We start from the raw sequence: 26,368 nt of genomic DNA, 5'->3' as shown, positions 1-26,368 counted from the left end.
CGGCCGCATCTGCCCGCTCTCTAGCATATTTATAATCATCTGCTCGTTGGCTCGTTCGCGCTTGCAGTCCCTGCGCTGCACCAGTTAATTAAGCACACGCTCATTAGACGGTTGCGGAACAAATGAAAGTGGTGCGTGCCAGGTAAGAATGTTCAAATTTTATTGCAAAATTTCTTACACAGACGTGAAATCCACAAAAGCTTTTATATCAAAAACATAATATTTTTTTACTTCTCGGAATGATTCCATCACCAAAGAATACAACTATCAAAAAGCATTGTAAATAAGACGGACATTTTCCTTTTTTAAAAAGGATAAAATTTCCACTTAAAGCCGAAACTTAACTCTGACATAGCGACTTGATCTTATATTTTAGGATAAAACTGCGGCCGTACAATAAATTAAAAGTACTTACGAAACTAAGATGGTAATATGGATGATTTCATATTTATAATTTTCTGTACAATAAGGTGCTAATTTATTCATAACATTGCTAAAATTAAAATCGCAATTAGCAGTTTGCGAGCGAGCAGCGCCAATCGGTTAAATTAGGGTTCGTTTCCGGCGTGGGGAGATCACGGCGCCAAAACGGTGAAATATGAAAAAGCTTCCTTCAATTGGGGGAAGCGGAAACATAAGTAAAGTTACAAAGAGCCGGAGGCAATCGTGAGAACATCATTGACGTCATTCGATATTATTTTTTATTCAATAAAGACAAGGAAAAATAAAGCAAATGATTGGAACGGGCAAAAAATGAGTTGCTACCCCAGGTGCAAATCCACCGCGGCACAGGGAGAAATAACTTCGAATCCTGATTGAATCCACCAGGATTCTACCAGGATTGGCTACTAGGGTATATAGAATAAGTGGCGAAAGCATTGAAAATAAAAATCAATTGTAAAAACAACGAAATAAATAAAATGGTAAGAGAGATAAACTAAAACGATTTAATAATTAATCAAGATTAACCATGATTTAAATTATCCTGGAATTAAATGACGTCACAATTTAACAACCAGTCTCTTTTTGTTATTATTACTTCAATAGGTTGCCCAATTTCAATCGTTTCAACTATCCCAACGAATTTTTATTCAGGGAAAACAGCGCTAATTTTCATTTGCGACGTTATGTGACTTGGCCAATATGAAAATAATAAAAAAATACCTATTGCCCAAATTAAATTGTAGCATTATTTTTTTGCCAAAAAGATTCTAATCATTTGACAATTAAATCAGCTGGTTGCAACAACTGACCAACCCTGATTTTATCGGGACAAGTGTTAATTTATTTCCAATATCCATCCACAGTGGATCTAGGTGGAATCCTGGTGGAATCCCGGTGGATTCAATGTTATTTCTCCCTGTGCCGCAATGGATTTGCACCAGGCACCAGCAAAATCAAATCATGCCATTTTATGTAATTAAAAGAAGAAAATAAATAAATTTTTCAGATTCTACATAGTGGAAGCTTTTCCCCTTTAACCATTATGGGCGTGCCCTCCCCTGCAGCAGGAAAGCGATGCATCGGCGGGGCCGCTCGTCCGAAAAGCGCCAATTGAGTGGTGTAGAGACTACGTCATAAAACTGCTAGCTGCGGTTAAAATGCCACAATAATCCGTGTGTCACAACGTGAAAGGGGTGAAGTCAGCGCAGCATCTCGTCGGAGAGCGGCTGCTCGGCCGCCTTGTTGCCGGTGTGCCGCGCCGTGATGGCGTTCTGCAGCGTGGAGAAGGAAGGCCGCGGCGGCAGACGGTCGTACACGCTGCGGAACAGCACCTCCGGCGAGAAGCCCTGTTCCGAGCCCTGGAACGACGCCGGCTGCTCCAGCCCGCTCAGCTTTTGCCACTGCCGCTTCTTGGTGCGGTAGAAGAAAATGAAGCCGGCCACCAGACCCACGTTGAAGAACACCGTCGTGAAGACGGACGCGATCACCGTCGAGGACGGCGTGCACACGTACCCGTCCTCCGAGTACACAGCTGAAATTAAAAAAAAAAATTGTATTATTCTCACTCGCATATTGCTGTGTTTTTTGTTTTTAATATCAAATTAATTTAAATGGGAGATTTTCCGGCCATTTTTGTTACTAAAAGTTCTCGGAGTGTGTAGTGAAATATCAAAATGACAATTAATTTCATCCCTCTAGGCCTATATTTTCAATTTTAATTTAAAACTTCACTACGTACACGGCTTAAACTCAATATTTGCCAATTTATTAATTGCTTTCACTCACTTTTGGGGTGTGCAAAAATGTTTTTTCCATTTTGCACATTGATATTTAATAAACTAAATTGGATAGGAGTAAAATTAATGTCAAAATATCAATTTTGGTTCAACTGGTTACACTAATTTAATTAATTTTTGTACATATTTTGCATTTTCTGTCTTATAATGCACAAATTTGAAATAAATAATATAAAAATTCATGATAAATCAAGCATTCGCTGTATTTTTTTTTGCATACTAACAATAAATGGTGGAGCGTAGCAAATTTTAAAAGAAAATTAAAATTCAGAAGTTAATTTAATTTTGAATTATTTATGTATAAGGGATTTCAGGGCAAAAGCAGTCAGCAGAATTGTTCCAATTTATTAATGCTGTCACTCACCGAAAAATTTAAAAAAAGAATAAAATAATAATTTGACTAATTTAATTTAAAGCGAATTTAAATTTACTATTCGGGGTGTTAGCTAAATATTATATGTTGTGCGAATGAAATATACATTTTTAAAGATGAGTTTGTTTGAAAATTTAGCTTCTTAATCTAAGATTTTTTTTTAATATCCAAAACATTCAGTTTTGTTTACATTCCGAGGACAACAGAGGGGTTTAATTTGATCCTTGAGTGAAAATACTGACAAAATATAGAAAAAATTCGAGAGAAAGTTAATGATGATTTTTTTTCAATAAAGAAAATACCTGTCTGAGCTAGGAAAAAAACATGCAATGAACTAACCCACAAATATATATCACAGTTGTTAAAAAATATCAATATTAAAAAATCCAACTCACTTTCTGGATAAGCGCCATACGGATTGAAATTCGGGTTGACCGTGAATTTGTTGCGATTAACGTTCTTCTTTGTCGTGTCATTGTTTTCATTGGGCATCGAGTCCTCTCCGACAACCAGCTACAATAAGATTAAAATTAGGCGTTGTAAAAATCGAGCCGCAGGATTAGAAATACCCTGAGCTGAAGCGGCATTTCACTGGGCAGGAGCTCGTTGCCGCTAATTTCATTCTCCTTATTGTCTTCATCTTTGCTGTCGGGACTCGGCACCACGGCTTTGTTCAATTGCAGTTGCTGCTCTTCTGCGCTGATGCCGGTCGGGTAGCCAGGAGGCAAATGAAGTGCGTCAGCATCTAGGAGAATTTTTACAAGGAAATTTTAATTATATACGAATTTAATAGAACATTAAAGAAATTGATTAAATTTACAGTGTGATTGATTAGTACTGACTGACATTTATTTTTATTATACTTCCAGAAATTTAACTATGACTAAATCTAAAAATTTAAAGATTAAATTATCCTAAATCTAATTTGTTTAATGAATTAATATCAATTTTTTTATATCAAGTAATATAATTTGATTTGTAAAATGTTTGAAATTGTCTCTCATAGATTTTTTTTGTTTTAATTTATACCATAGGTTTTATTTGCTTTTGTTTCTGGCTGGCTGGTTGACGCCGGCTGCTCCTCCGACACTGGGTCGACTGAAACGTCCTTAACCAGTTCTCCCTCCAGAGGAGCGTCCTCCTCCGTCGACGAGGCCTCCTGCACCATTCTAACGGTCGTGGTCACCGGAACTGCCGTCGTCGTGGCCACCTCCTCCTTTTCCTCCTTTTCCTCCAGCTCCGCAGTCTCGTTTCCGACGTCACGCCGGCGGCGTCCAAACGAGAACATTCCGTTGAAGCATTGCACCTGAGGAAGGAATAGACAAAAAGGTTCAGGTTTTGGAAGCTGAGGGACTTACCGGATCACAAATATCCTGACAGAAGTGGATCGTCACGACAAAGTTGACGCTTGACGTGGAGGGGAAGCGGAAAGCCTTGAAGTTTGCGAACAGGTTGCGCGTTCCTTGCTCTACGAAGAGCCCTGGGAAGATGTTTGGGTCTCTTGGACACCTAGAATTTAAATAAAATATTGAACATTTAAGCTATATACGACTAAACTGGGTGTCAAGAATTGTTACAAATTTAAATTTAATTTTAAAATAAATTTCAACTGACCCAGTGTTGTCGATCAGTGTGAGCAATTCTCCGTTTTCGGTCCTGGCCTCCAAATTGCGAGCGAAAATGCCGAAAGCGCTGGATGGGTCAATTTCGATCCTGAGCTGCAGGTCTTCTCCAAGGCCGACGGCCTGGGCCACCTGACCGGCTCTGGTCACGATCCGCATGCTCACGTGTGGCGTTGGCGCCGTGTTGGACACTATGTTCGTCGCCGAAGGCCGGAAAGGCACCCTGAAATAATTATAAAATTAATTTAATTTATAAAATGACTAATAAAAAACAAATTCTAAAAAGATCAGAATAATTTATTTAAAATTCTGCAATAAACTTGAATGAAAAATGCTAGGGGAAGGTTTGGTATTGACTGCAAATATGGATTATGCTTACGAGACGCTGATGCCACCGCCCTCAAACTGTCGGTTGCCCTGCGGCGCGTAGGATAGCGTTTGGTCGCTCGCGTCGAAAGCGCACTCGACACGCACCGTCTTATCGGTCTCCTGCATAATCACCGAGTTCTGCTGGATGACGACGTGGTTCACGTAGCGCCCACGACCCTGAAAATATTTATTAAAAATTGTGAAAAAAATTAAAATATAACAGGTTTTACTAATTAAATGCACCTCCTTGTTTTTTTAATTTTCTAAATAATTTTCTTACTTGTTGGACGGTTCCGCATTGAGTTCCGAGCGGTACGCGCAGTACGAGTTGATTTTGGGCGCTGCCCAGCTCAAAGCACGCCTGAGGGTTGCCAGTTGCGTACACCCTTCCCTCGAAAGGTGCGGCGAACATGAAAGTGATCAACATGTCCGATTGCGTGCAATCCACCTTGACTGTAAAATAATCGGAAAATTTAATTACTGCACAGATCTTGTTTTAATAATCATGAAAGAAGATTTGGGACTTTGTAACCAATTGTGTTATCACGAACAATTTGAGAATGACCAGCAGCATAAAATATTAAAAAATTAAAATTTGACTGACAAAAATTAAATAAATTATTAATTTAATCCGAAACTGTTTTTAATTATTATCTCTGGGTCTACTAAAAGACTGATTTTCATCCTGTAAATAAAATAAAATTTTAAACCTATAAAGTTTTTATTTTAAGTCATATTTAATTTCTTATTTGTGTCTGCATTAATTTTATAATTTACCATTGCTGCAGCTGCCTCTTTCGCTGTAGAAAAAGTCTCTGTCGGTGAGTAACGCGTTCTTGTCGGCGGTGAAAGTGTCGTCTGAGCTGAGGAAGCACTCGCGTCTCAATGGGTGGAAGTTGAAGGAGCGGCAAGGGAACTCGCGCTCCTGGTCGCAAAGGCGGCGGCACTCGGTGACATCGAAGGCGCGCGCCACAAAGCGGTCCGAGAAGGGCAGGAAGCGGCCAGGGAAGTCCGAGTACTCGCAATTAGCTGGCTCTGCAAGACAATTGTAATTTATTTAGCGATTTTTCAAGATTAAATTTAGTAAATAAAAGAAACAAAAAAATTGAAGACATGATTTATGCAGGTTTCAATGGAAGATTTTTTCCTATTTCCTTATGACTTTATTTTAATTTAACACCAAATTTGATGACACCTAAATTAAAATATTATTATTTATGATTGGATTTTTATTTATTTTTAAATAAATGTGTAACTAATAGATTAAAACTTTATTGCAAAAATCTATCAATCTGCCATGTGGTGATTTTTATAAAAGAAAAATACTTTAGTACAAAGCCCCAACGATCTAATCTTCAATATTGCGATGAAATCGAATTACTATTTTTTCAATTTATGGTACATTAAAAAAATGCTAATTGTTTCTAAAAGGTTTATATTGGGATATTTTTAAAAATTTGATTGAAACTTTGACATTATGGCGACGGAAAACAGCACACTTACGTGGAGCACATTCGTTTTCCATGTAGTCGACATCAGGCGTTGCTTTCTTGAAATAATCCGGCTGCGTGCGTCTGGTGTCGGCGCTGATTTTGCAAATTCGCTCCCGAGAGTAGTACGTCGCAGACCTTTGACGTTAAATTTTGATTAAGTCTATATACAAATTTCGCAGATAAGAAGACTCACCTGCAGATGACGTTCGAGGAGCGGAGACACTCATCCTGGCACTGGCGGCGGCTGTGAACGTTGCGCACTTCCAGCGTGTTTTTCAGCGCCAGCTCAAAGCCGGGCACGCGTGTGAAGGCCCACGCCTTTGGACAAGGTCGTTCTGTAACAAAAATAAAATGGTTTGAAGATCGATAAAACCTATAAAGCTACATATTTTTATAAAAAAAAGTAATCCATTACATTTGTAGGCTTCTTTTTTATAAAAAATAATTAATTAAAATTTTTCTCATGGGAGATGGGCAACCCTTTAACTCTTTTACTCATTAGATAAGGTTCAGAAGGGTCTTACGGTGTTCAGTTTTTGCAATTGTGTACATTTTTGAATACAAAAATATCGTATTAATTATTTCGAAGTGCGATTCCTTGAAAATGAAAGCGGACACTACATTCAGAAATTTTTTAACAACCCCCTAGGTGTACGGGGACTTATTTTGAAGGTATTTTCTGGTTTTTAAAATATGCTAATAGTTTTTTAAGCTACAACACATTAATATTTACAGAAAATTATTCGTAACAAGCTTTTACCATGTCTGTTGGCCTTAAATTAGGTATTCTTGATGGAAAGAATCCAATCTAAGCTTATTTATTTTAAATTTAACTCAAATGAGATAAGATTTGCGTCATTAAAATTAAATAAATTTAAAATGTCCCTCAAAAAAGTGAAAAACGACGTAAATTATATTGTTTTAAAATTATAATCACAGATCTGTATAGATTTACGAAAGATTATTTTTTAACTGCCATTTTTCATAGTCTCTGTCTTTTTATTTGGCGCAACATCGATAAAGAATTAAGAAAATCGTGGGAAGATTTTAGGAAACTGTTAAATACTAGTTTTTTTCTGGCAGTTTGTTAACCGATTGTAAACACCAGAAAAAAATAAAAATTTGTATGATTTATTTCATTGATTCAAGAGCGAAAAGTGTTGCGAAATTTACTGAATGAGCCAAAACTGTCAAAAATGTGTGCCTTTTGCTAGAAAAATTATTTTACAATAAAATAATCTAAATTTTGGTAAATTTAAATTTAACAAAGGCCCCTTTTATGATTTTAATAAAATTAACAACGTAAAAAAAACACTGATTATTTATCCTATCATGATTCATCTTCATTTGTACCTCTCAAGCAGATCTTCTGGAAGTATCCGAGGTCGGGCGCGGCCTGCAGGGGCTGGTTGTCGCCGTCGGCCGACCTGTCGAGCGCGTAGCACCGCTGTCGTCCGCCGCGCACGTTCTCCAGCGAGACGGCAAGGCAGCGGTCACGCTGCTGCGCGCACTCGACCAGGCAGTGTGCAGTGATGCCCAGATCCACCCAGGTCTTGATCGGATCTCTGCAATATTGCACACAGGAAGAGCGTCACAACAATGCAATTCTGGTTATAGAGCACCGCTATCACACCCGGCTTCACACATTTGCAAAAAAATAAAGGCATTGAATGCACTTCACTCGAAAGTATGATGAATCAATTTGCTGGGGTGGTGTCGTGCAAATTAATTTTTCGGTCAGACGCAATTTGAAATAAAGGGAGTGACGGAATATTTGCGGTAGGCAGACTAGTGAAATTCAATTGGGATTCTGATCAAACGAATCAAAATATTCAAAGTAGTGCATTTTGTTAAGTGACTTTCAAACAGTCTGATTTAATATGTTTACTGATTAAAATTGTTTCTGTCCATGCGTGCAGTTTTTCTGATACGAGGAATTATTTATATTTATTCAAATATATATTTAATTCATTTTTAGGGTGGAGATCAGCGGCAGGGGTTTTTTCACTTACTTTTTTTACGAGGTATCAATTATTAAAAAAAGACTCCAGAAACCATAATACATTTAACAATCAATTGAGAGAATTATAAAAAATTTATTGATCTGTCTGAGATTTTCAGGTTAGTTTTATAAAATTGCTGAGTATAATTAAATGTATTTTAATCCCCTTTACTTTTGGATTATGTTAAATTTTCCACTGTTGTTGAGCTGAAATTAAATGAAAATAGTGCTTAAATGTGGTATCACACAAATTCCCCTTTTGGGGCATGACTTTTGCATTTAGCAAATTAATATAAATTCCGAATCGTCCGATTATTAACCATATTCTACCAAATCATCTTGCATTAAACACGTATTATATTGCTTTTACAACTATGTAACAATTTGTCGTATGCTCAAGTATTTGTTTTTTAATATTTAAATCAATCAATTTACAGAAAATAAAATTGCTTTAAATAATACAAACAAAAAATTTTTGATTGAAGAGATTGAATAATTCATATTGCAGTTTTAAACTATTTAAAAACCAAATTTTCACCGATTATTTACATCAAAACTAATTCAACAAATGATAATGTGCATTCCCTGAGTAATACACTCTTAGAAATTTAATATCATTTTTACCTTCTCGCATTCGTGTACATTGCTCCGGCAACCTTCTCGTAGGTAAGGGTGAACCTGCAAGGGTAGGGGCTGAGGTCGGCATCGCTGTAGATGCCGTTGGAGGCCGCGTCAACGAATCCACCCTGGAAACCGCCCTGGAAGCCTGGCGGATAGTGTCCGGCGAACCCTCCGACGGTAGGGCCGATGGGCGGAATGGCCGACGGCCCTGAGTTGTACCTTCCGACAGGGTAGTTGTTTCCTGCGCCCCCTCCGTAGTAGTTATTTCCGCCAGGGTAGCTCTGATAGGGTCGACCTGGCAGCAGGGCCGGCGGATAGTTGTTGGTCGGGCTGAACGAGTTGCCGTAGTTCGAATGGTACTGTTGCCCAGGGTAGCCCTGGCTCGGGCGTGGGTAACCCTGACTCGGTCCAGGGTAACCCTGGCTCGGTCCAGGGTATGCTGGGCTCGGTCCAGGGTATCCCTGGCTTGGCCTAGGGTAGCCCTGGCTCGGGTAAGGGGGCAGGTTGCTATGGCCGTAACGTGGCGGCACGTTGTAGCCCGGAGGCGCGTTTGACGGGCCCAATGGGCCCAGCGGCCCGCCGGGGAATGTCCCTGGGGGCCCAGGTGGCCCCGTGCACTCCCGCTCGGCGAAGAGCGCGCCTGGAACGGGCACGAAGCCGCTCCTGCCCACCGCGATGCCCGTGTCGCCGCTCAATAAGCACTGATTTGTGTTCAGACCAGTCTGAAAAATCAGAAATATATATATTTTTAAGTTTAATTAAGTTCGAAATAATGGAAATTTTGAAGAGCAAAAATTTAAAGCAAGGATAATTAATAATTGATATAGATATATTTTAGCAAGATGAACATTCATTCAAATTAAATACGCATTTTTTTATTTAAATTGAGATATCTAATGTAGTTTGTCGAACATATTTATTTTTTTCTGTTCATAATTTGTGTTTTATAAGATGTGTATACACTAATACGAAATGATTTAAAAACTTAAACAGCTAAAATGATTAAAGATATTTTTAATAAATATAAACACAAATTTTAAATTAACTAAAATAAAGGCTTAAAACGTTAATTATTTATTTAAAGAATTCAAATAAATTAAAGTTTATAAAATACTTTTTTGATTAAGTACACAAGTTAAATTGTTTTGCTACCAATTTTTTTAAAGAAAATTATAACAGATCAAGTTTAATTTAAAGGTTTTCTAATTTTTGTTCTCAAAGAATGTCCCTATATTTAAATTTTAAATCTGGCCACGTTTAGAGATATGAAAACGTTTTTTTTGGAAGCAACAAAATTTGAAAATTAAAAATCAAGGAGATTAAACATGTTCATAAAAAGTAAAATATCGTTTGAAACAGATGTTCAGCATCATGGGCAACGTTTCCATTTAAATATAATTTTCTTAGCAATGCTGTTTATTTAGAACTAGCGATCTTCCTGAAATTTGTAAAACTTTAAATAGAGCAACTTTTAATTGTTTAAATTTAAAAATTCAAATATGTTTTTTTTAATTAATTTTCCCAAAATAATATCCTAAAATCCATTTTTAACCCAAATTAATAAATTCGACTTTCATTGACCTGGCTCAAAAAGGTGAAGGAGCGGCAGACAAACTCTCTCTCGACGTCGCACGCCTGCTGGCAGCTGGAGTCGCTGAAGGCCGACAAACTCTTGTCCACGTACATGAGCTGCATGTCTCGCTGCTGGTTGCGGTACACGCACCGCGCCGGTCCTTTAAAATTCGCTCAGTTGAGAAACCGTGACGCGATAAAATAGAATTTGGTTACTTGGCGCGCACTGGTTCTCGAGGTAGTCGGTGTCGACAGAGGCGATAAACGCCTGCGGCTGGCTGAATCTGTCCTCCGAACTCAGGAAGCACTCACGACGACGGAAGTTGTACGACGCAGATCTGAGTGATACAAAGGAATTAGCAAATTGTATGTATTCCTCCGACTTGTGAAAAATCATTTTCTGTCAATAACATGATAGACAAGCTAGGTTTCTTAAAACTTAAATAAATCCTCTACAATCCAAAAATTAATTACAATATATTTTAATTATAAATGTGCTCGGATTTACCTACGAATCTACTTTGTTAATCAAATTAAAATTTTGATAAAATGACAGGAGAGTATTTTTTTACTTCACTTTACACGGCAATAAATATATGACGCATTATTATAATTTTGCTGAACTAGATCTTAATAAATGTACCATTTACAATTTTGTAAATAAAAATTTTAAGATTATCATGCTAGTTGGAAGGATTTATTTAATTAAAAATTTGTCTAAACTGCAACGCTCGTTATCCATTTTACGTTAACTATTTTACATATATTTAAAAATCATTTTAAAATTAAATTAAATATTAAAATTAATTTTAAATATCAATCTTGTTATAAAAAATAAAAAAGTAAAAATATACAATAAAAATTTTAATTAAAGAAATTATTTTTTCATAATAAAAAAATCTTACCTGCAAACGACGGCTCGCTCTTCAAGACACCGCTCCTGGCACTCGATTTTGCTGATTCCCTGGTAACGCATTGCCACGAATCCACGCAATTCATAGTTGACGTATCGTTCGAATGTCCAAGTTTGTCCGCAGCCGCCACCTAAGTTAAACAGAATTTGACCGTCTCATTGGTTGCAAACACTCATCTCTCGGGCGCTAAATCAATAAACATGAAATTTTTTGTATGAAAGGTATAACCCAAATTAATTTCAAAACAAATTAAAAAAAATTGGTGGTTAAAATTTTTCTGCCCTGAAAATTTCTTCGTGATTTATAACAAAACAACATTACCTTATTACTTTAAAATAGTTTAAAGAAGCATGCCATAATAAACGTCTTACAACGGACTGAATTTTATTTGAACTCATGAAAAATAAATTAATCTGGAAAACAAATTTAATAAAAATTCCTCTTAAAATTAAATTCTGAGAAAAATTGCCTGTCGCAATAAGAATAAATTATGTTTCCTCAGACTTTACGCTGAATTTTAAACTGTTCCTAGCTCTTTTTTAGACCCTACGAAGCGCTAAAATTGCGCATTTGATCGTTCATTGAACTTAAGAAAAAATTGTCAAGCGTCTAAAATTCACAGCTCTAAAAAACACCCATTTTATTTCTAAAAATGATTTTTAGGGCTCGCAAACCCCCGCATTTTTCCAGAAAACCTACTTGATAGCAAAAAAAAACTGTTTTTAGCGGGTTTTTATGCCATTTTGCGCACTTTTAAAGAAGATAGAAAATTCTCTTGAATGATAACCAAAAAAGGATGTTCACAAAATTGGTATAAAAGCCACTCGTTTCACCAAAAGACTGAAATTTCCAACAAAAATGCCTTTTGTGACGCAAAATTTGACCCCTTTTGGTTTAAATTAGGAAAATCCCTAAATTGGTGGTTTTTTAAAGCTGTTTTTCCCCCAAAAAACCATTGGTGTATTTTTGCGCATTGCAAAATTGGCGAAACTGGTGAAAACTGTTAATATCGGTCCAAAATTGGATTGATTGGAAGAAAAAATTTCTAAAGTGAACAAAATTCATAAGAAAAGCCCATCATCTCGAAGAAAATTGAAGTATGCAACCGGGCGGACGGATCCGCGCGGCAAAAAGCCTAGCCTTCTTAATTATATATATTTATTTCGTTCTCACCTCTGAGGCAGATTCCTTCGAAGTAAGCGACTCCGGCGGTGGGGCGCAAGTCGATGCGGCTCGACACGGTGACGACGGTGAGGCCCACGCACTCGCTCGCTCTGTAGTCGATGTTGAAAGCGGCGCAGCGCGGGTCGTTTTGACAGCGGCGGGCGCACTGCAGCGTCACGCCGGGCAGCCGCTCGCGCCCCAGGCTGAAGCCGCGCTCGCCCGTCATCTCAAAGCCGGTGATCTTCTCGAACTCCATGCGTCCCGGACACCTAATGCCGTCGCCCGGAGGCAGTGGGCCGCCGAAAGTGGGCGGAGGGCCGCCGAACGTGGGCGGAGGGCCGCCGGGCCGGTTGACGCCCAACGGGAATGGAGGCACGTTCGGGGAACCTCCGTACGACGGACGCGGAGGACCGAAACCAGGACCATACGCTCCAGGGCCTAGAGAGATTATTTATTGAAATTTATGTCTGGTTGTAGCAGACTATGTTAGAATTTGGGCTGTGAAAATTAATTAATTTGGACATTTTTAAAATTCTAGTTGACAGTTAAGTGAGTACAAATGTCGTTTCCAAAGGCCGTAAAAAATTAAAGCAGAAAGAGGAGCTATAAATCTTTTAGATTCAAATGCAAAAATTAAACGAAGAAAGAATTGGATCGTGTTTTGGGAGAAATGGGAAATTCTTCTCAATATTTAAGATAGATTAAAATAAATTGAAATTATTTTTATCTAAATTCATGTTGAGAATAAGGACTGCTAAGAGGATTTGAAATACATGTAATAAGAAAATATAATCCGTAGAAAAATGAAGATAAAAAACTTTTGACTATTTGTACGGCGCTGGAGGCCAGCGGGGTCCGGGGGTCGGGTGGGGGCGGTGCCTAATCAACGCAGAATTTGACAAGAAACATTTTGAGCACTAGCAGAGCGCTGTAGGTGCGATAGAACCGGAGATAGAAAATTTAAAAGTTGAAAAAACGCGGTTATGGACATTTCGGAACTCTGTTTTTGGGGCCTTGGTCGAATCCACGGGGTTCCAACACGTCAAATTCGATGCCCCTCAACGAGTTCTAGCAGGCCGAGTTTGGTTTTAATAAATCGGACTATTATTCGAATTTTTAGCAATTTGCAACAAATTGAAAAGTCGAAATTAGGGATTTCTAGCTAAATTCTCCCATGGCCTCTGATAAATTATCTACAAATTTATTTGATATTCAGATAAAAAAATTATTTGATTCTTAAAATTGTCATTTTCACAGCCCCTGATCAGGGACCCTCCAGCCAAAAATCGTTCTATTTTTCTAATATTCTATTCTAATCTCCTATAGAGTGCAAAATTATTTCTACTTCCAGCACTAGTCTAGTCTACATCTCATCATGCGAACCAAAAGTTAAAGAAATTTCGGGACTCATCCGCGATGATTACTCAGGCTTTTGCCCGTGGGGAGGAGCGAGTCAGCGGCGTCGACGGGTCTGCCAAACAGTGTACCTTGGGGGTCGAGGGTGCCCGGCCCCAGCGGGGGCAGTTGGTTCATGTTTCCATCGGCGTTGCGGCAGTTGCGCTCGTAGTAGTTGGTCCCTGGCCGCGTCATCATCGCCTCATTGCCCGCCGAAGCTGAAAGTCACACGAAAATGGTTTTGAAAATCTTTATTTTCATTTTATTGTTTCAGCTATCGTCTGGGATTACTAACATTTAGGTTAAATATCTAAAATTTCAGTTGAAAAAAAAAATATAATTAAAATCCAGGATTAATGATTCAAACCTTGGGTGTGACAACTTAAAATATGACAAAATATCATAGTTTTCATAAGACATAAAAACATTAACACTTATTTCAGATAAGTTATTAAAAAGTTATACTTGAAGCAGAATTAGAATCGATTGTCTATTAATTGAACATGAAAATATAGAAACATTTATAAAAAATTAAGTTTTGAACATCTATTTTGGATTTATAAATTCCAGAAATATAAATTTATTGTAAAAAACTCAAAGTTTTGCGTCTACAAAAAGTGCAATTTCAGCAAAACTGCCAAAAGGGGAAAATAAAAAATGACTTGCCTCTGTCATCTCCGCTGAGGAAGCACTGATTTCCGGAGGGGTAGTAGGAGAAGGAGCGGCAGATGAAGTCCTTGTAGGCGTAGCACCGCCTCTCGCAGTCCATCTCGTCGCTCACCGACGGAATCACGAGGTCCAGGTAGCGCGGGTACGAGTTGGCCACCGCCTCGAAGTTGCAGCCGCGGAAGTCGCCTGCAACGTCATTTATCACAAACGATCCGAGGGAAATTGCGCCGTCAAAACGCTGCACATTCTCTCCTCGCGCAGTAAATCGGGAAATTGCAAGGAGAAAATTGCTTTTCGAATTGGTCACTGAAAAGTCTTGGTCAAAATACAACAGTAAGAAAATAAAACCTCTGAAAATGATAAAAAATTATAGAAGATATGTTTTTTTATAAATTTTCACTGCTATACACAAATAATCGATGCTAAAAAAGTCAAGAAATCTATTAAATCCAATTCAGCGGGGACCAGATTTGTGCGACGCGCAGATATGGCGTCCGGTGGAGCATGGCGTGAAAAAACGTTCAGGTGTAAATGCGCGAAAAAAAAAAGTTTTGGTGAATATTTTGACATAATTTGCACTACTTGTACTAATTGTGTCTTTTGGATCGTAAAAACAAACTCTCGACACTCGTACGGCAATCCAAAGAGAGCTTTTTGTTTCCCACATTCAGACGCCATCTTGGATCTGCGCAGTGCGAGCCAATTTTATCGCACATCTGGCCCCCGCTGATCCAATTCTATTAATTCTTCTCAAAGATTTTTAAAATTAACGATCTTTTGTTCAGGCCCTGAGTTTTAAAAATGATTCAGAATCACAATTTAAATTAATTTTTAAATTTTATGCATTTGTCGCTAATTATTGTTCAATTCCTTGTTAAATTTGCTCTACATCTATCTAATTTTAAAATTTAATTTCCCTAAAAATATCCCTTTTCACGGAGCCAATCGTTTTAATTTCTAATAAAAAAAAACAAAGACCGACCTTGGACGCATTGGTTCTCGAGGTACTCGATGTGCGGCGGCGCGTCGACGTACTCTGCCGGCTTGCTCCTGCGGTCCTCGCTGCTGAGTTTGCACTCGCTCGTCTTGGCGTCGTACTCGGCAGAGCGACACTCGAAGCGCCGCTCGCCCAAGCACGCCTCCATGCAGTCCCGTCTGCTCTGCACGATGCCCACCTTGGCGTCGTCGTGGCCGCGCAGCTCCTTGCCCGGCCGCCGCTCGAAGGCCCACGCACGACCCTGACAACCTCGGATGTTCCCTAAGAAAATTAAATAATAATTATATAAATATTTTCATTTGGCAGATTTGAAAAAAAAATAACTAATTAGATTTGTATAAGAGTTGTATAAATTTGTTTTAATGAAAACCATTTTTTTGAAATGTGTTTTAGATATATTCTTTTCCCATCCTTCATCAACATCCAAATTTATAAAAATTATTCTTTTTCAATGGTCTTCTTGAACAATATTTTAAAGATATATTATTTCATAGTATATACAATTTTAATACCATTAAAACATGCCTTATCTTTGGAGCAAGCAAAGCCTAAAAAACTTACTCAAAAATCGCAATATGCGTAATTGACATTTTTTTCTGTGGTGAAATTATTATATTCAGACGGATTTAAATACAAAAGCTATTTTAAACCTGCTAAATAAAATAAAACGGCTTTAATTTTTTTTATTCTTGGATTTTCTTTTTTATATTTTGATCAAAACAGGTGATTTTGTGATGCTCTTTATGCAAATAATTAATTCTACGATTTTATCCTGTTAAAACTAATTTAGAAAAAATTCTAACCTCTCAAGCAGATTTTCTCAAAGTAGCTCTGTCCGTCCCTGGCGGCGAGGTCGCTGCTGCGGCCCTGCGTGTTCCTGTCCAGCTTGAAGCACTTCATGGCGGCGTAGTCGAGGGTGAAGGCCGGGCAGTCTGACCCTGACTCGAGGCACCGCTGGCTGCACTCGAGGGTCACGCCGGGCGACGCCGCCATCGACAGGCCCACCTGCTGCGCCGAGCGCAGGAAGTGGCCGGTCACCTTCTCGAAGGTGAACATCCCGTCCTCGCACTGACCTGAATCCATCCAACCAGCGAGGTTAAAAAAATAATCGACCATTGATAATGGACAGGGGATTGAATGGTCTGATTACTTGATTTTTTTTATTAAATTGGTCTTCAGAAAAAGGTCAGTTGCAATTGAATTGTTTTTTAATACTATTTCTAATACTATTTTTCCAAAATTTCTATCTTTTTTGACGCGAATTGTGATCTTTTTGGAGATAAATTTAAAAAAACTAACTGATTTTTTGCGCAAAATTGGCGTAAGGGATACAAATCGAAGTCCAAGCTAAATAGGAAAGCCAATAAGAGACAACTTACTGATGCTGCACTGCTTCTCGGCGTAGAGGGCGCCCCGCTTGAGCATGAGGGGTGCGTTGTTGAGCGAGATGGAGTCGTCACCGCTCAGGTAGCACCGCTTCTCGTCCACCGCGAACGTGAAGGCCCGGCAGGTGAAGCCCCTGGCCTGGTCGCACAGCGCCTCGCACTCGCCCTGGCTCGCCGCGAACTGCAGCTCGTCCATCGAGAGCACCGCGTTGTCCGGACGGGGGTGGTAACGACAGTCCGGCAGCGCTGCACAAAAATATACAAACCGTTGGTTGAGAAAACGTATAATTTAAATATGAAAAATTATAAAAGAAAAAATTGTTTTAATTTGGTAAATAATTATGAATACTTGTAATATTTGCCTATAAAATCAGTAATTAATAAGTTTGGCAGCCATACAACCACCTAAAAATGTTCTGATCTATTTAACATACCGTCAAATCTCCAAATTTTTATTATCAAATTTTAAAATAAAAATTTAATACAAAAATTTTAAGTTTTGCTCAAGAAAAAAAGCTTCTGGTTTTTAGAGTCTTTTAATTACTGAAAAATAGTCACATGAGCTTATATTACCAAAAACAATTAAGTTGGATAAAAATATTTTTTTAAATACAAGAAATAAAAAGGTGAACTCACGTCGAACGCACTGGTTCTCGAGGTAATCAACATTGCCTCCGACCTGTCTTCTGAACGCATTCGGCTGACTGCGCCGGTCTTCCCTGCTCAGCCGACAAATATTTTGCGTCTCGTCATACTCCGCTGACCTGTTCGCAAAATCAATACGAATTCAAGCGTAAATCGAGTTACATTTATGCAGCACTAAAAAAATTGTTAATTCCATGCACAGTTTTTTATTTTGTATTTTATTCTCCCTTTGGTCGTTTTAGGGAGGGATGATAATCGATGTACAGGCCGTGGAAAAAGCCACTCGCCAGTGCTGAGTGAGTGGACAAGTGACAGCTTTTTTGTGACTGTTCATTTTTATTCAGTGGTAATGGTTTGCACGCTGCGAAAATCTGTCCGACAGAGGGATTACTCTGATTACAGCGAATGTCGAGTGACAGGGAACATTTTTTATATCAGGGGACAACGTTGAAAAAGCGAAACAAGGAGAATCAAATAACGTGGTGCGGAATAAATGCAAAATCCACGAAATAAATTGCAAGGCTCGTATGATTTGAAGATCTAATTTTCACCTGTTTTTTTATAATTGTAAATATTATCTCTGACAGTTCTATTAAATTAATATTCATAGCGTTTGCCTTGTCGCTGTAATAGATATTAAATTATCTTCAATTAATGGGAAACAGCGCAATAATTTAATCTTTTTTTAACTAATTAGCTAAAGTTTCATTTCAGTAAAATACAAGATAAAAATTATTTTAATAATAAATCCTAATGAAAATAAAACTAAAATTAATTAATAGTAACAACATAATAAATAAATTTAAAAATTTATTAAAATAAACTATAAATTTGATAAATTGCATGTTAACTAACAATAATTAAATTTATTTAAAATCAATTTTGTTTCTTAAAAAATAATTAAAATCCTTTACTCAATAGAAAAACAGTTCAGACCTGCAAGTGAAACCGGTCTCGAAGAGGCACAGCTTCTCGCACTCAGTTTTGCTCTGCACGTTGCGTTCCTCGCGGTCGTCGAAGCCCTCCAGGTAGGCGCCGAGCACCCTTTCAAAGGCCCACAGTCTGTCTCCACACATGGCACTCAGATTGGAAACTGACCGAAAATAGATTAGAAAATTGATCTACTAGCACTGGGGACTCGAAAGTCTCAAAACTCACCCCCACGAAGGCAAATTTTCTCGTAGAAATTGCTGCCGATTTTTTCCTGAAGGCTGTTCCTGTGTCCCGAAGATCCCATTGTGTACGATTGGCAACGAGAATTCTCGTAATCTGTAATTAGTTCGGTCAACAGTACAAAATAGGGTTTTCTCATCTGGATTTTTTAGTAATGAAATTTAATTTTGAATAATCTGCTTGGACTGACCAACTGAAAAAGCGGCGCACGACGGCGTCTGTCTGCAAATTGCGGTGCAGTCCCTTGTGATTCCAGTGCCTGGCTGCGTCAGCAAGCCTTGTGACGTGCCGAACGTGAACTTGACGCCCGTCGTTTTCTCATAAGTCTCCGTTCCACCGAAACACTGACCTGCTCACCAAAATCAATTTTTTTAACATATTTTTTTCAATTTTTCTGCAAATAACTGTTTTTATTTTCTATAATAACAACTCTACAGATCTTGCATTTTTTTTTAATTAAATAATCAAATATTTTCTCACCATTGCATTGATAAACGCAGAGCATCAGGACGACAAGGTGTATCGCAGCACGATGCCGACTCGACTTCATGCTCCAAATCTGCAATGAATAATAATTATGTAAACACGTAAACACACGCACGCATTGGCAAACAAAGTTACACCGATAAATTTTCCGTGCCGATGAGCTTGCACTACTTTTTTCATTCTATCTCTCTACCCCCTCCCCTCTCTGCAAAGGACCAACGCCTGCTAATTTATGCACACAATAACGACGCTGTGCTCCACCTGTTATTCCCCTTAATTTGCGTGCTTTTCTCTCTCGGCCGGGAGGGAATCGCCCGTTCATACAAATTAATAAAGTGACTGGATATTTTTGATTTGCCAGATCACGTTGAATTTAAATAGGTAAAATTATTCAGGGTTTCTTGGTGTTTGGCAATGATTTTTATGAAAGGGAAAAGGTCAAATTGGCAAATTTTTTGGACTGAAAAACAAAAGAGACGCATAAACAGGTTAATTTCATTACAGTCGATGTAGAAATAACGGCAAACTATTAAAAAAATACTAAAAAGCTTTCTTGAAGTAAAGTTTGTGTGCGATATTTCAAAAAAATCTTTTAAATCAATATATATTAACAAATTTTATTAAAAATATAAATTTTTTTCCATTTTTTACAGCTACGTACGAAAACAATTACTATCTTTTGGCTCAGATAAATATTTATAATATATTATATAGTGTTATTGACTCAAAGCGAATGTTGTGTTTCATAGCATGGATATTCAGCTAACATTTGATTACTTGTTAAAATTGTAAAATACTAAATTATTGTCTGTCCAATCTGATTGTGGTCAATCATTTTCAATTGCCATTAAAGTAGACAATCTTTAACCGAAAATTCAATCAAAGCGTAATATTGGATGAAGCATGACAATTATATTGAAATAATTGCTGGATTTTAGAAATTTGAGAGACTCTCAACCAACGCAAACCTGCTCATTTAAGTTAATGAGGAAACATAGGTCCTAAAATTAAATAAAAGCTAATTGTCCAGAATTTCCTTTAGGTCTTTTATTATCTATTAAAAGCAGACGTTGCGTTCAGTTCCAAAATTTAATTTTTTATGTTCAGCCTGAAAATTCCGTGATGAAATATGTGAATATACAAAAATCATGTTTAAAATATAGTTTATAAGCCAGTCATATCTTCAAAAAACTCTTCCTACAATGAAAACTAACGACAAGGAATTTTCTTTTTAATAAACGGCTGAATGAATAAGCAGTGTTTATTCGATTACTCTCAAAAATGCAGGAAAGTCCATACTAATATAAGGTAAATTAAATAATTGATCTAGATCTGTGCTTTAATATTGTCAAAATAAACTACAAAAATGGTTCGAAATGGCTATTGTGCAATTTTCATTTTCATATTAAACTAAATTTATTCTGAAAAAAGTAACCAAACATATATAACTTGAAATTATTTATTGAAAACCAATTCACTATGGGGGAATAGACTTATAAATTGTACAAAATTTTGTTATTCCCCAGCGGTTTAACAAAAAATTCAATTCTAGATCAAATGAATCGTGCACCTTTTGTATTTTTCCTATAAAAATATTATCATTTCCTTCATAAATAATATCAAGAGCAGATTATTACGTAACTGCGTATCATTATTTTCTCCGCACTTTTATAAATTTACGTCCATAATAAATATATATAAGCCCCAGTAATAAATTCGGTCAAAATTAAGTGGCTTCATGATTCCGGAGAGAAGACGATTCAATTTAGGCCACATAAAGTGCGCGGCGGCGAGAGTTTTCGATTGCGATGGCCGAGCGAGCGAGCGAGCGAGCGCAGATTTTATGGTGGTTTTCGGCGTAAACACAAAATTTACGAGCGATTCGAAGGCTCAATTTCGCAGCGATAGCATCGTTTGTGTCACCAAAACTGAAAAGCAGCAGCGCGCGTCACGCTCGCCTGCCTTTTTCCGCGGCTTTCGTCGGCCCTGGCCGCGGTCATTCGCCCTCGATTCGCGTCCTCTCTCGCTGCCGCCGCCGCCGCCGCCACCGCCACAACGACGACACGGCCGATGACACATTTCCATTTTATTTTCCGCGATGCAACCAGGGAAACACGGCCGATTGTACCTATCATCCCTGACGGCTCAAACGAGTTCACAGACGCATTTTTTGTGATTTCTGCCGACGGATTGTGCAAAATATAAATAAATAACTAAACACGGCTCAAATAAATTGTTGGGCTTGCAGAAGAAAATTATTTTTTAAACGGGATAAATATTTTTACAAACAAAATCATCTTTAACTGGACGAAAAAGTCAAGACAATTAATTATCTTCAAACCCTTGAATTTAAATTGTATCAAGTCCCAAGTTATGAGTAAAATATTATGAGCAACACTCTTATGTCTGCTACTTTTTCATTTGTGAAGCTTATACCGTTGTAAATTAAGTTTGTTCTTAGCACGGCCATGAGATGCAAATTGGAGGAATACAAAAAATCCATAATTCCAAATGCGAGCCAATCCAATGCGTTTTGGTGTATTCTAAGGGTTGCAAGCATCCCTAACAGTTCTTTTTGCATCGTTAAATTGTCGTTAGAAATGTGAGATGAAATTTAACACGAACTAAGAATGATTTTTTTCAAAACCGAGTAGGAAAACAGATTTATAATCAAATAAACCGCTTTACTCTTTTGTTTTAAAGAAGAATATTTATTTGTAATCTTTGGAAGTCCAGCCAATTCCGAAGAATTAACGGCTGGTGCTTATAAATAGCTGCACAAGGCAGCATAATTTAATACAGTCTCTATCCAAGAAATTTGGAAATGAAGGAAAATCTCCAATTAGCATTTGTTAATTAAGCCTTGTAACGTTGTTTAGTTTAATTGGCTAGAGATAAGGTTAAACACGTATTTATTCTAAATAAGAATAATTTATTTTTATTTTTACATTATTCTCTTTTTCCCCTGAAATTTTGAACTGAGTTTTTCAATGATGACCGAAGTTAACCCTTGAAAACTTTATTGAATTTATTACAAAGTTGTAGTCAAGGATGGATAATTAAGGAAAATGAAAAAATACTATCGCTGGCTTGTTTCATAGTGTAATGAAAAAATATAAAAAAATATTCTCTTTTTGAGTAATTACGTGTTTAACCTAATCTCGAGCCAATTAAACTAAACAACGTTACAGCCTTATTCAAAAATGAATAGTGGCTATTTTTGAGTCCGTTTTTAGCATTTTGCAAAAAATTAGTGATCCCAATGGTTTACCAAAAATATTTTTTTACATTTTTATCCTTTGGTTATTCATCCGCACCCAAATATTTATATTTTATTTGCCAGATATGTTGGCTGTTTTTCATGCTCTTTGGATTCCAAATTAAGCGAAATCTTTTAACGACGCGAGGCTTGAAATTTACAGAACTGATAATTTTCAGGGTTTGCCAATTTTGCAATGCGCAAAAATCTACCTTTTGTGCTTTTTTCACAAAATGCCAGCTGGGTTTCCACATTATTTCGATTTTAACCCCAAAAATGTCAGAAATTTTGGAAAATTACGATTAATGTTGGAGTTTTTGTATTTCGGTAAAACCAGTGGCTCTTAAACTGTGTAAAAATCCCTATTTTTTTGTCATCAATCAGAGATTTTGATCTTCAATAAAAATGCCTGTATTTCAGAAACATGCAAAAAAGTGCAGAAAAACCCGCAAAATACAATTTTTCCCAATGCAGTGGGTTTTTCAAGAAAAATGCGGGTTTTATAATTTTTGTTTTTACCCTTGAAAGGTTCAGAATTTAGCATTTTTTTACATTAGGTAGTTTTGATAAATTTATTGCTGTTAAAATGATATTTTGCTATTAAAAAATAAGTAGTTTTTTGTCTTTGTACTCAAGTAAAAATATTCACATCTCTTTTCCATGAATGATTATATTTAGCAGTCAAAAGCTATTAATTAATCAAAATTCATGCAATTTTTTAAGTTAAAAATAAGGTTGAATTTCCCATTTTCCTTTCCTGCAATTATTCTCCTGGATCGGTTAAGAAAATGACTATAAATTGTGGGAAAAACTCCTCAAGGAGCTGGAAATTTTATATTTGCTTGAAAGCTCAGGAAGTCAATTTAATATCTAAAGCTTACAATTAGTCACAAATTTCCTCTTTCACACACGAATCAAATAAGAAAATCCCGAAAATTTCATCATTCTAACTATCAATTTAATTAATTTCGCAAATTAGGTTACGAAAAAACGATCATTAGCTCTAGAATTTCGACACAAATTCCGGCCATTACGCGAAATTGGCCGATTCGCGTGTCCCACCAGAGTGAAAACCAGCATCTGGCAGCAAATCAATTAAGGGAATCCAAATCACGATCATCAGAGGCTGAGGTCACGAAAGAAGGTTCAACCTCGGCTTCCGGTCTCGGCGCGTTCGCGGACCACCAAAGCAGTGCAGTGCACCGCGGACACACACGAGTACGGGGACGCGGGCTCGCTCCGGATGCGGAGGGGGGCCTGTAGCCGATGCTGCGCTGCAGCATCCGGAGAGAGAGAGAGAGAGAGGATACCAACGAACGAACGAACGAACGCGGCCGTGCAAAAGCGATCCGAGAAGGCCTTGGCGCGATTTGCCGCCGCAATGGCCGACCAAACTTTTGTTCGCTTTCGCTCAAACTTTGGGCCCAGCAATGCCACGATTTTGATTTAAATCATTAGTTTCCATAGTTATTTTGATACGGCGAGAGATTTAAATTTTCATTGATCCTTTCTAATTGGAGGACTATATTACTTATTTATTAAATTAAATTATTCAAAAAACAAATGCTATAATTTCTGTACGGAAAAGTCTCTCTATGTAGATATTATATTTAATTAACAAAATTAAGCATGATTTAAATAACGAAATTAAATATTTTTGAAAAATTGTGAAGTAAGAAAATAAATGAAAAATTTATCTATATTTCAGTTCGCTGTCATCGTATGTAAATAAATTGAGTTTTTTGTCGTCAATGTTCTGTGGCTAATATTTTTTTTGCATTGTATTCTCAGATGAAGCAACAAAATTGTTAGATTGCTCTTGTCTCTGGTTTCTGCGTTATGAAAATATTTAAATAATTTTCTAATTAAGTATCAAAAAAATTTTATCCAAGAGGCTACTATCACCAAGCCTATCAGTGGAAGAGAACGCATTGTATTTTTAATCTGGAATTACCATCGAATCGTAACACTAGCATATCGAAAATTGGCAAAAAAAATTTAATTAGATAAATCTACAATTAACTGGAAAAAATTTGTTTCATTATTTAAATAGTTTAATATGTTCATTGCAAGGTATGCAGCTAAATCGGCGGTATGAATTGATTGTAAAATTTACATAATGTTTAAACTAGAAGCATGTCACTAATGTATTTTATTTATGAAAACAGATTTAAACAAATTCAAGTTTTATTTCTCATTTTAAATCGTAGAATAAAAATCATGAAACTTTTTGAAGCTACAAGATAAATTACAATTACAAAATAAAATTATAAAATGGTTATTTAAAATTAAAAAATAATTATATAAACATAAAATTCTAAAATATTTTAGAATAAAAATACTATTTTAAGTACAATAATACAAAAATATAAAAAGCTCTTAAAGTGAACCTCGGCAACTGAGTTTTTGGTTGTTTTCCTTGCCCTAGATTTAAGGAGAATGCGATAATTAATATTTTTAGACCTCTGAAAAGTCTCAAATATTTACTTGAAGCTGTTCAGTAATTTATAAAACACAATGCAACATGCAAATGGCTCGAATTTGTTATGTAATCAATTTAATCACGTGTTTCGTTTTGACACAGACCACCAGGAGACCGTAGAATCATTCACAATTATTAAAATTACACTAAAACATATCACGACGAAGGAGAATATTTGTTTAGTGCATACCAAAATTTATTTTAATCAATTGACACACTTCCCCAATTTTAGAATATTAATAAAATTGTTTTTACCCCGCACGGAAGGTGTCAAACATTAAAAAAATCAAATTAAAAATTGCTGGATAATCGAGTTATGGTTTTAATTCGCACGTGTAAGTCTGCTTTCAGCTTGAGTGTCGCGCCGGTTGCATAAGAACGCGAGCTTTCTCGCGTTTGTCTTTAACGCAAACACCGCTTACGAAACCAGCCTTGAAAGCAGCGCAGGTATAAAGGGCAGAGAGAGAGATGAAAAATGCATAATATGCACCGCTGCGCCGGCTCTGCAGCTCAAATATTTGCAAAACGGATTTGCAGTCTGCTTTTCGCATGAAAGCTTTTTCTCCTTTTCAGAGTACACGTTTTTATTCCATTATATCGAAATAATGGGGCAATTTTAAAAGACAACAAGCGTAATATATAACGTGACGTATGATTTGAAAATGATTAATTTCGTTCTCTAAAAATCATGGCGTCGGTTCGAAAGTTTTATTGCCTGTTTTATGGCATGATGGAGATGATTCATCATTTGCGGCGGCCATTATGATTTTTCGGCCGGAGGAAAAATATTGCACCATCATTTTGAAAAGACACACGCCAAAAATTTATAAATTTTCACTCAAAATTTGATAAAAATTAGGGGAAGAAAATTGATACAAACAAATTGTAAAAATTGTTGTCTGATTTTCCCTAATTTTTTAAATTAAATTCTCGTGTGCTTAAATTTGCTACATTAATTATTAATGATTTTCTAGACGGTTCGATTAATTAAAAATTAATTAAAGCTATCTTACATTAATTAAATTATTCAATATCGAATTCAATTAAAATAATATGGCTGCTATGATTGACTCACCTTTTTCCTCGTCTTCATTGCAGAAAAATTGTAAAGATGAGCGAAAGACACTAAAAGCGCAATCCTGGTGAAGGGGGCGTGTCCGAAGGTGCTACCAACAACTCCTCCTGGGCGCCATCAATCAATTTCTTTTTCTGCTCGAGCATGCAGCGCAAAGGTGAAACGCAACTGGCGCCAATTGCACTCGGAAGGTGACTACGTGGACGAGGGCCGCGCGGCAGGGGAGGCTGCCTGGCTGCCTGGCTGCTCGCCCACTCGCTTTCTCGCTCGCAGGTGGGAGTCAGGCCTACATGCCTATTCATCGGAACTGCACGCGGACACCACTTTGGTCCAGCATATAGAGGAGCAGATAGATAAAAAACGGAGAGAGAGAGGGGAAGCAACAGCAAAACTATCGCAATGCTAAACTTCCCCATTCGGAAGGTCAAAATT

At 37.2% G+C, this 26,368-nt stretch overlaps 1 protein-coding gene across 1 annotated transcript; it reads right to left on the bottom strand.

The window, feature by feature from the left end:
* Positions 1-138: 138 nt before the first annotated feature.
* Positions 139-26,138, bottom strand: LOC135935825 (uncharacterized). Its single transcript, XM_065478387.1, has 28 exons — positions 25,937-26,138; positions 19,115-19,193; positions 18,825-18,983; positions 18,620-18,730; positions 18,398-18,554; positions 17,453-17,580; positions 16,811-17,062; positions 16,235-16,504; positions 15,417-15,692; positions 14,432-14,620; positions 13,858-13,983; positions 12,380-12,808; positions 11,198-11,336; positions 10,509-10,630; positions 10,302-10,453; positions 8,724-9,442; positions 7,451-7,662; positions 6,291-6,432; positions 6,108-6,232; positions 5,382-5,639; positions 4,885-5,057; positions 4,615-4,781; positions 4,228-4,458; positions 3,972-4,122; positions 3,643-3,919; positions 3,183-3,358; positions 3,009-3,126; positions 139-1,975 (listed from the first exon to the last, which is right to left on the bottom strand). The coding sequence occupies exons 1-28, from the start codon at positions 25,952-25,954 to the stop codon at positions 1,644-1,646; spliced, it is 5,688 nt and encodes a 1,895-aa protein (XP_065334459.1). The 5' UTR covers positions 25,955-26,138; the 3' UTR covers positions 139-1,643.
* Between the last annotated feature and the right edge of the window lie 230 nt (positions 26,139-26,368).

Source organism: Cloeon dipterum, chromosome 2, assembly GCF_949628265.1.
Source record: "Cloeon dipterum chromosome 2, ieCloDipt1.1, whole genome shotgun sequence".
Lineage (NCBI taxonomy): Eukaryota > Metazoa > Arthropoda > Insecta > Ephemeroptera > Baetidae > Cloeon > Cloeon dipterum.
This window is presented reverse-complemented; position numbering and strand designations above follow the sequence as displayed.

Bases quoted from the DNA above. Each gene is read 5' to 3' on its own strand.
- LOC135935825 (XM_065478387.1), bottom strand. The intron at 10,454-10,508 runs GTAACCAAATTC...CGAATTTTAAAG, and splicing joins CGAGAACCAGTGCGCGCCAA to GACCGGCGCGGTGCGTGTAC. The intron at 5,640-6,107 runs GTAAGTGTGCTG...ATTGTCTTGCAG, and splicing joins GGAAAACGAATGTGCTCCAC to AGCCAGCTAATTGCGAGTAC.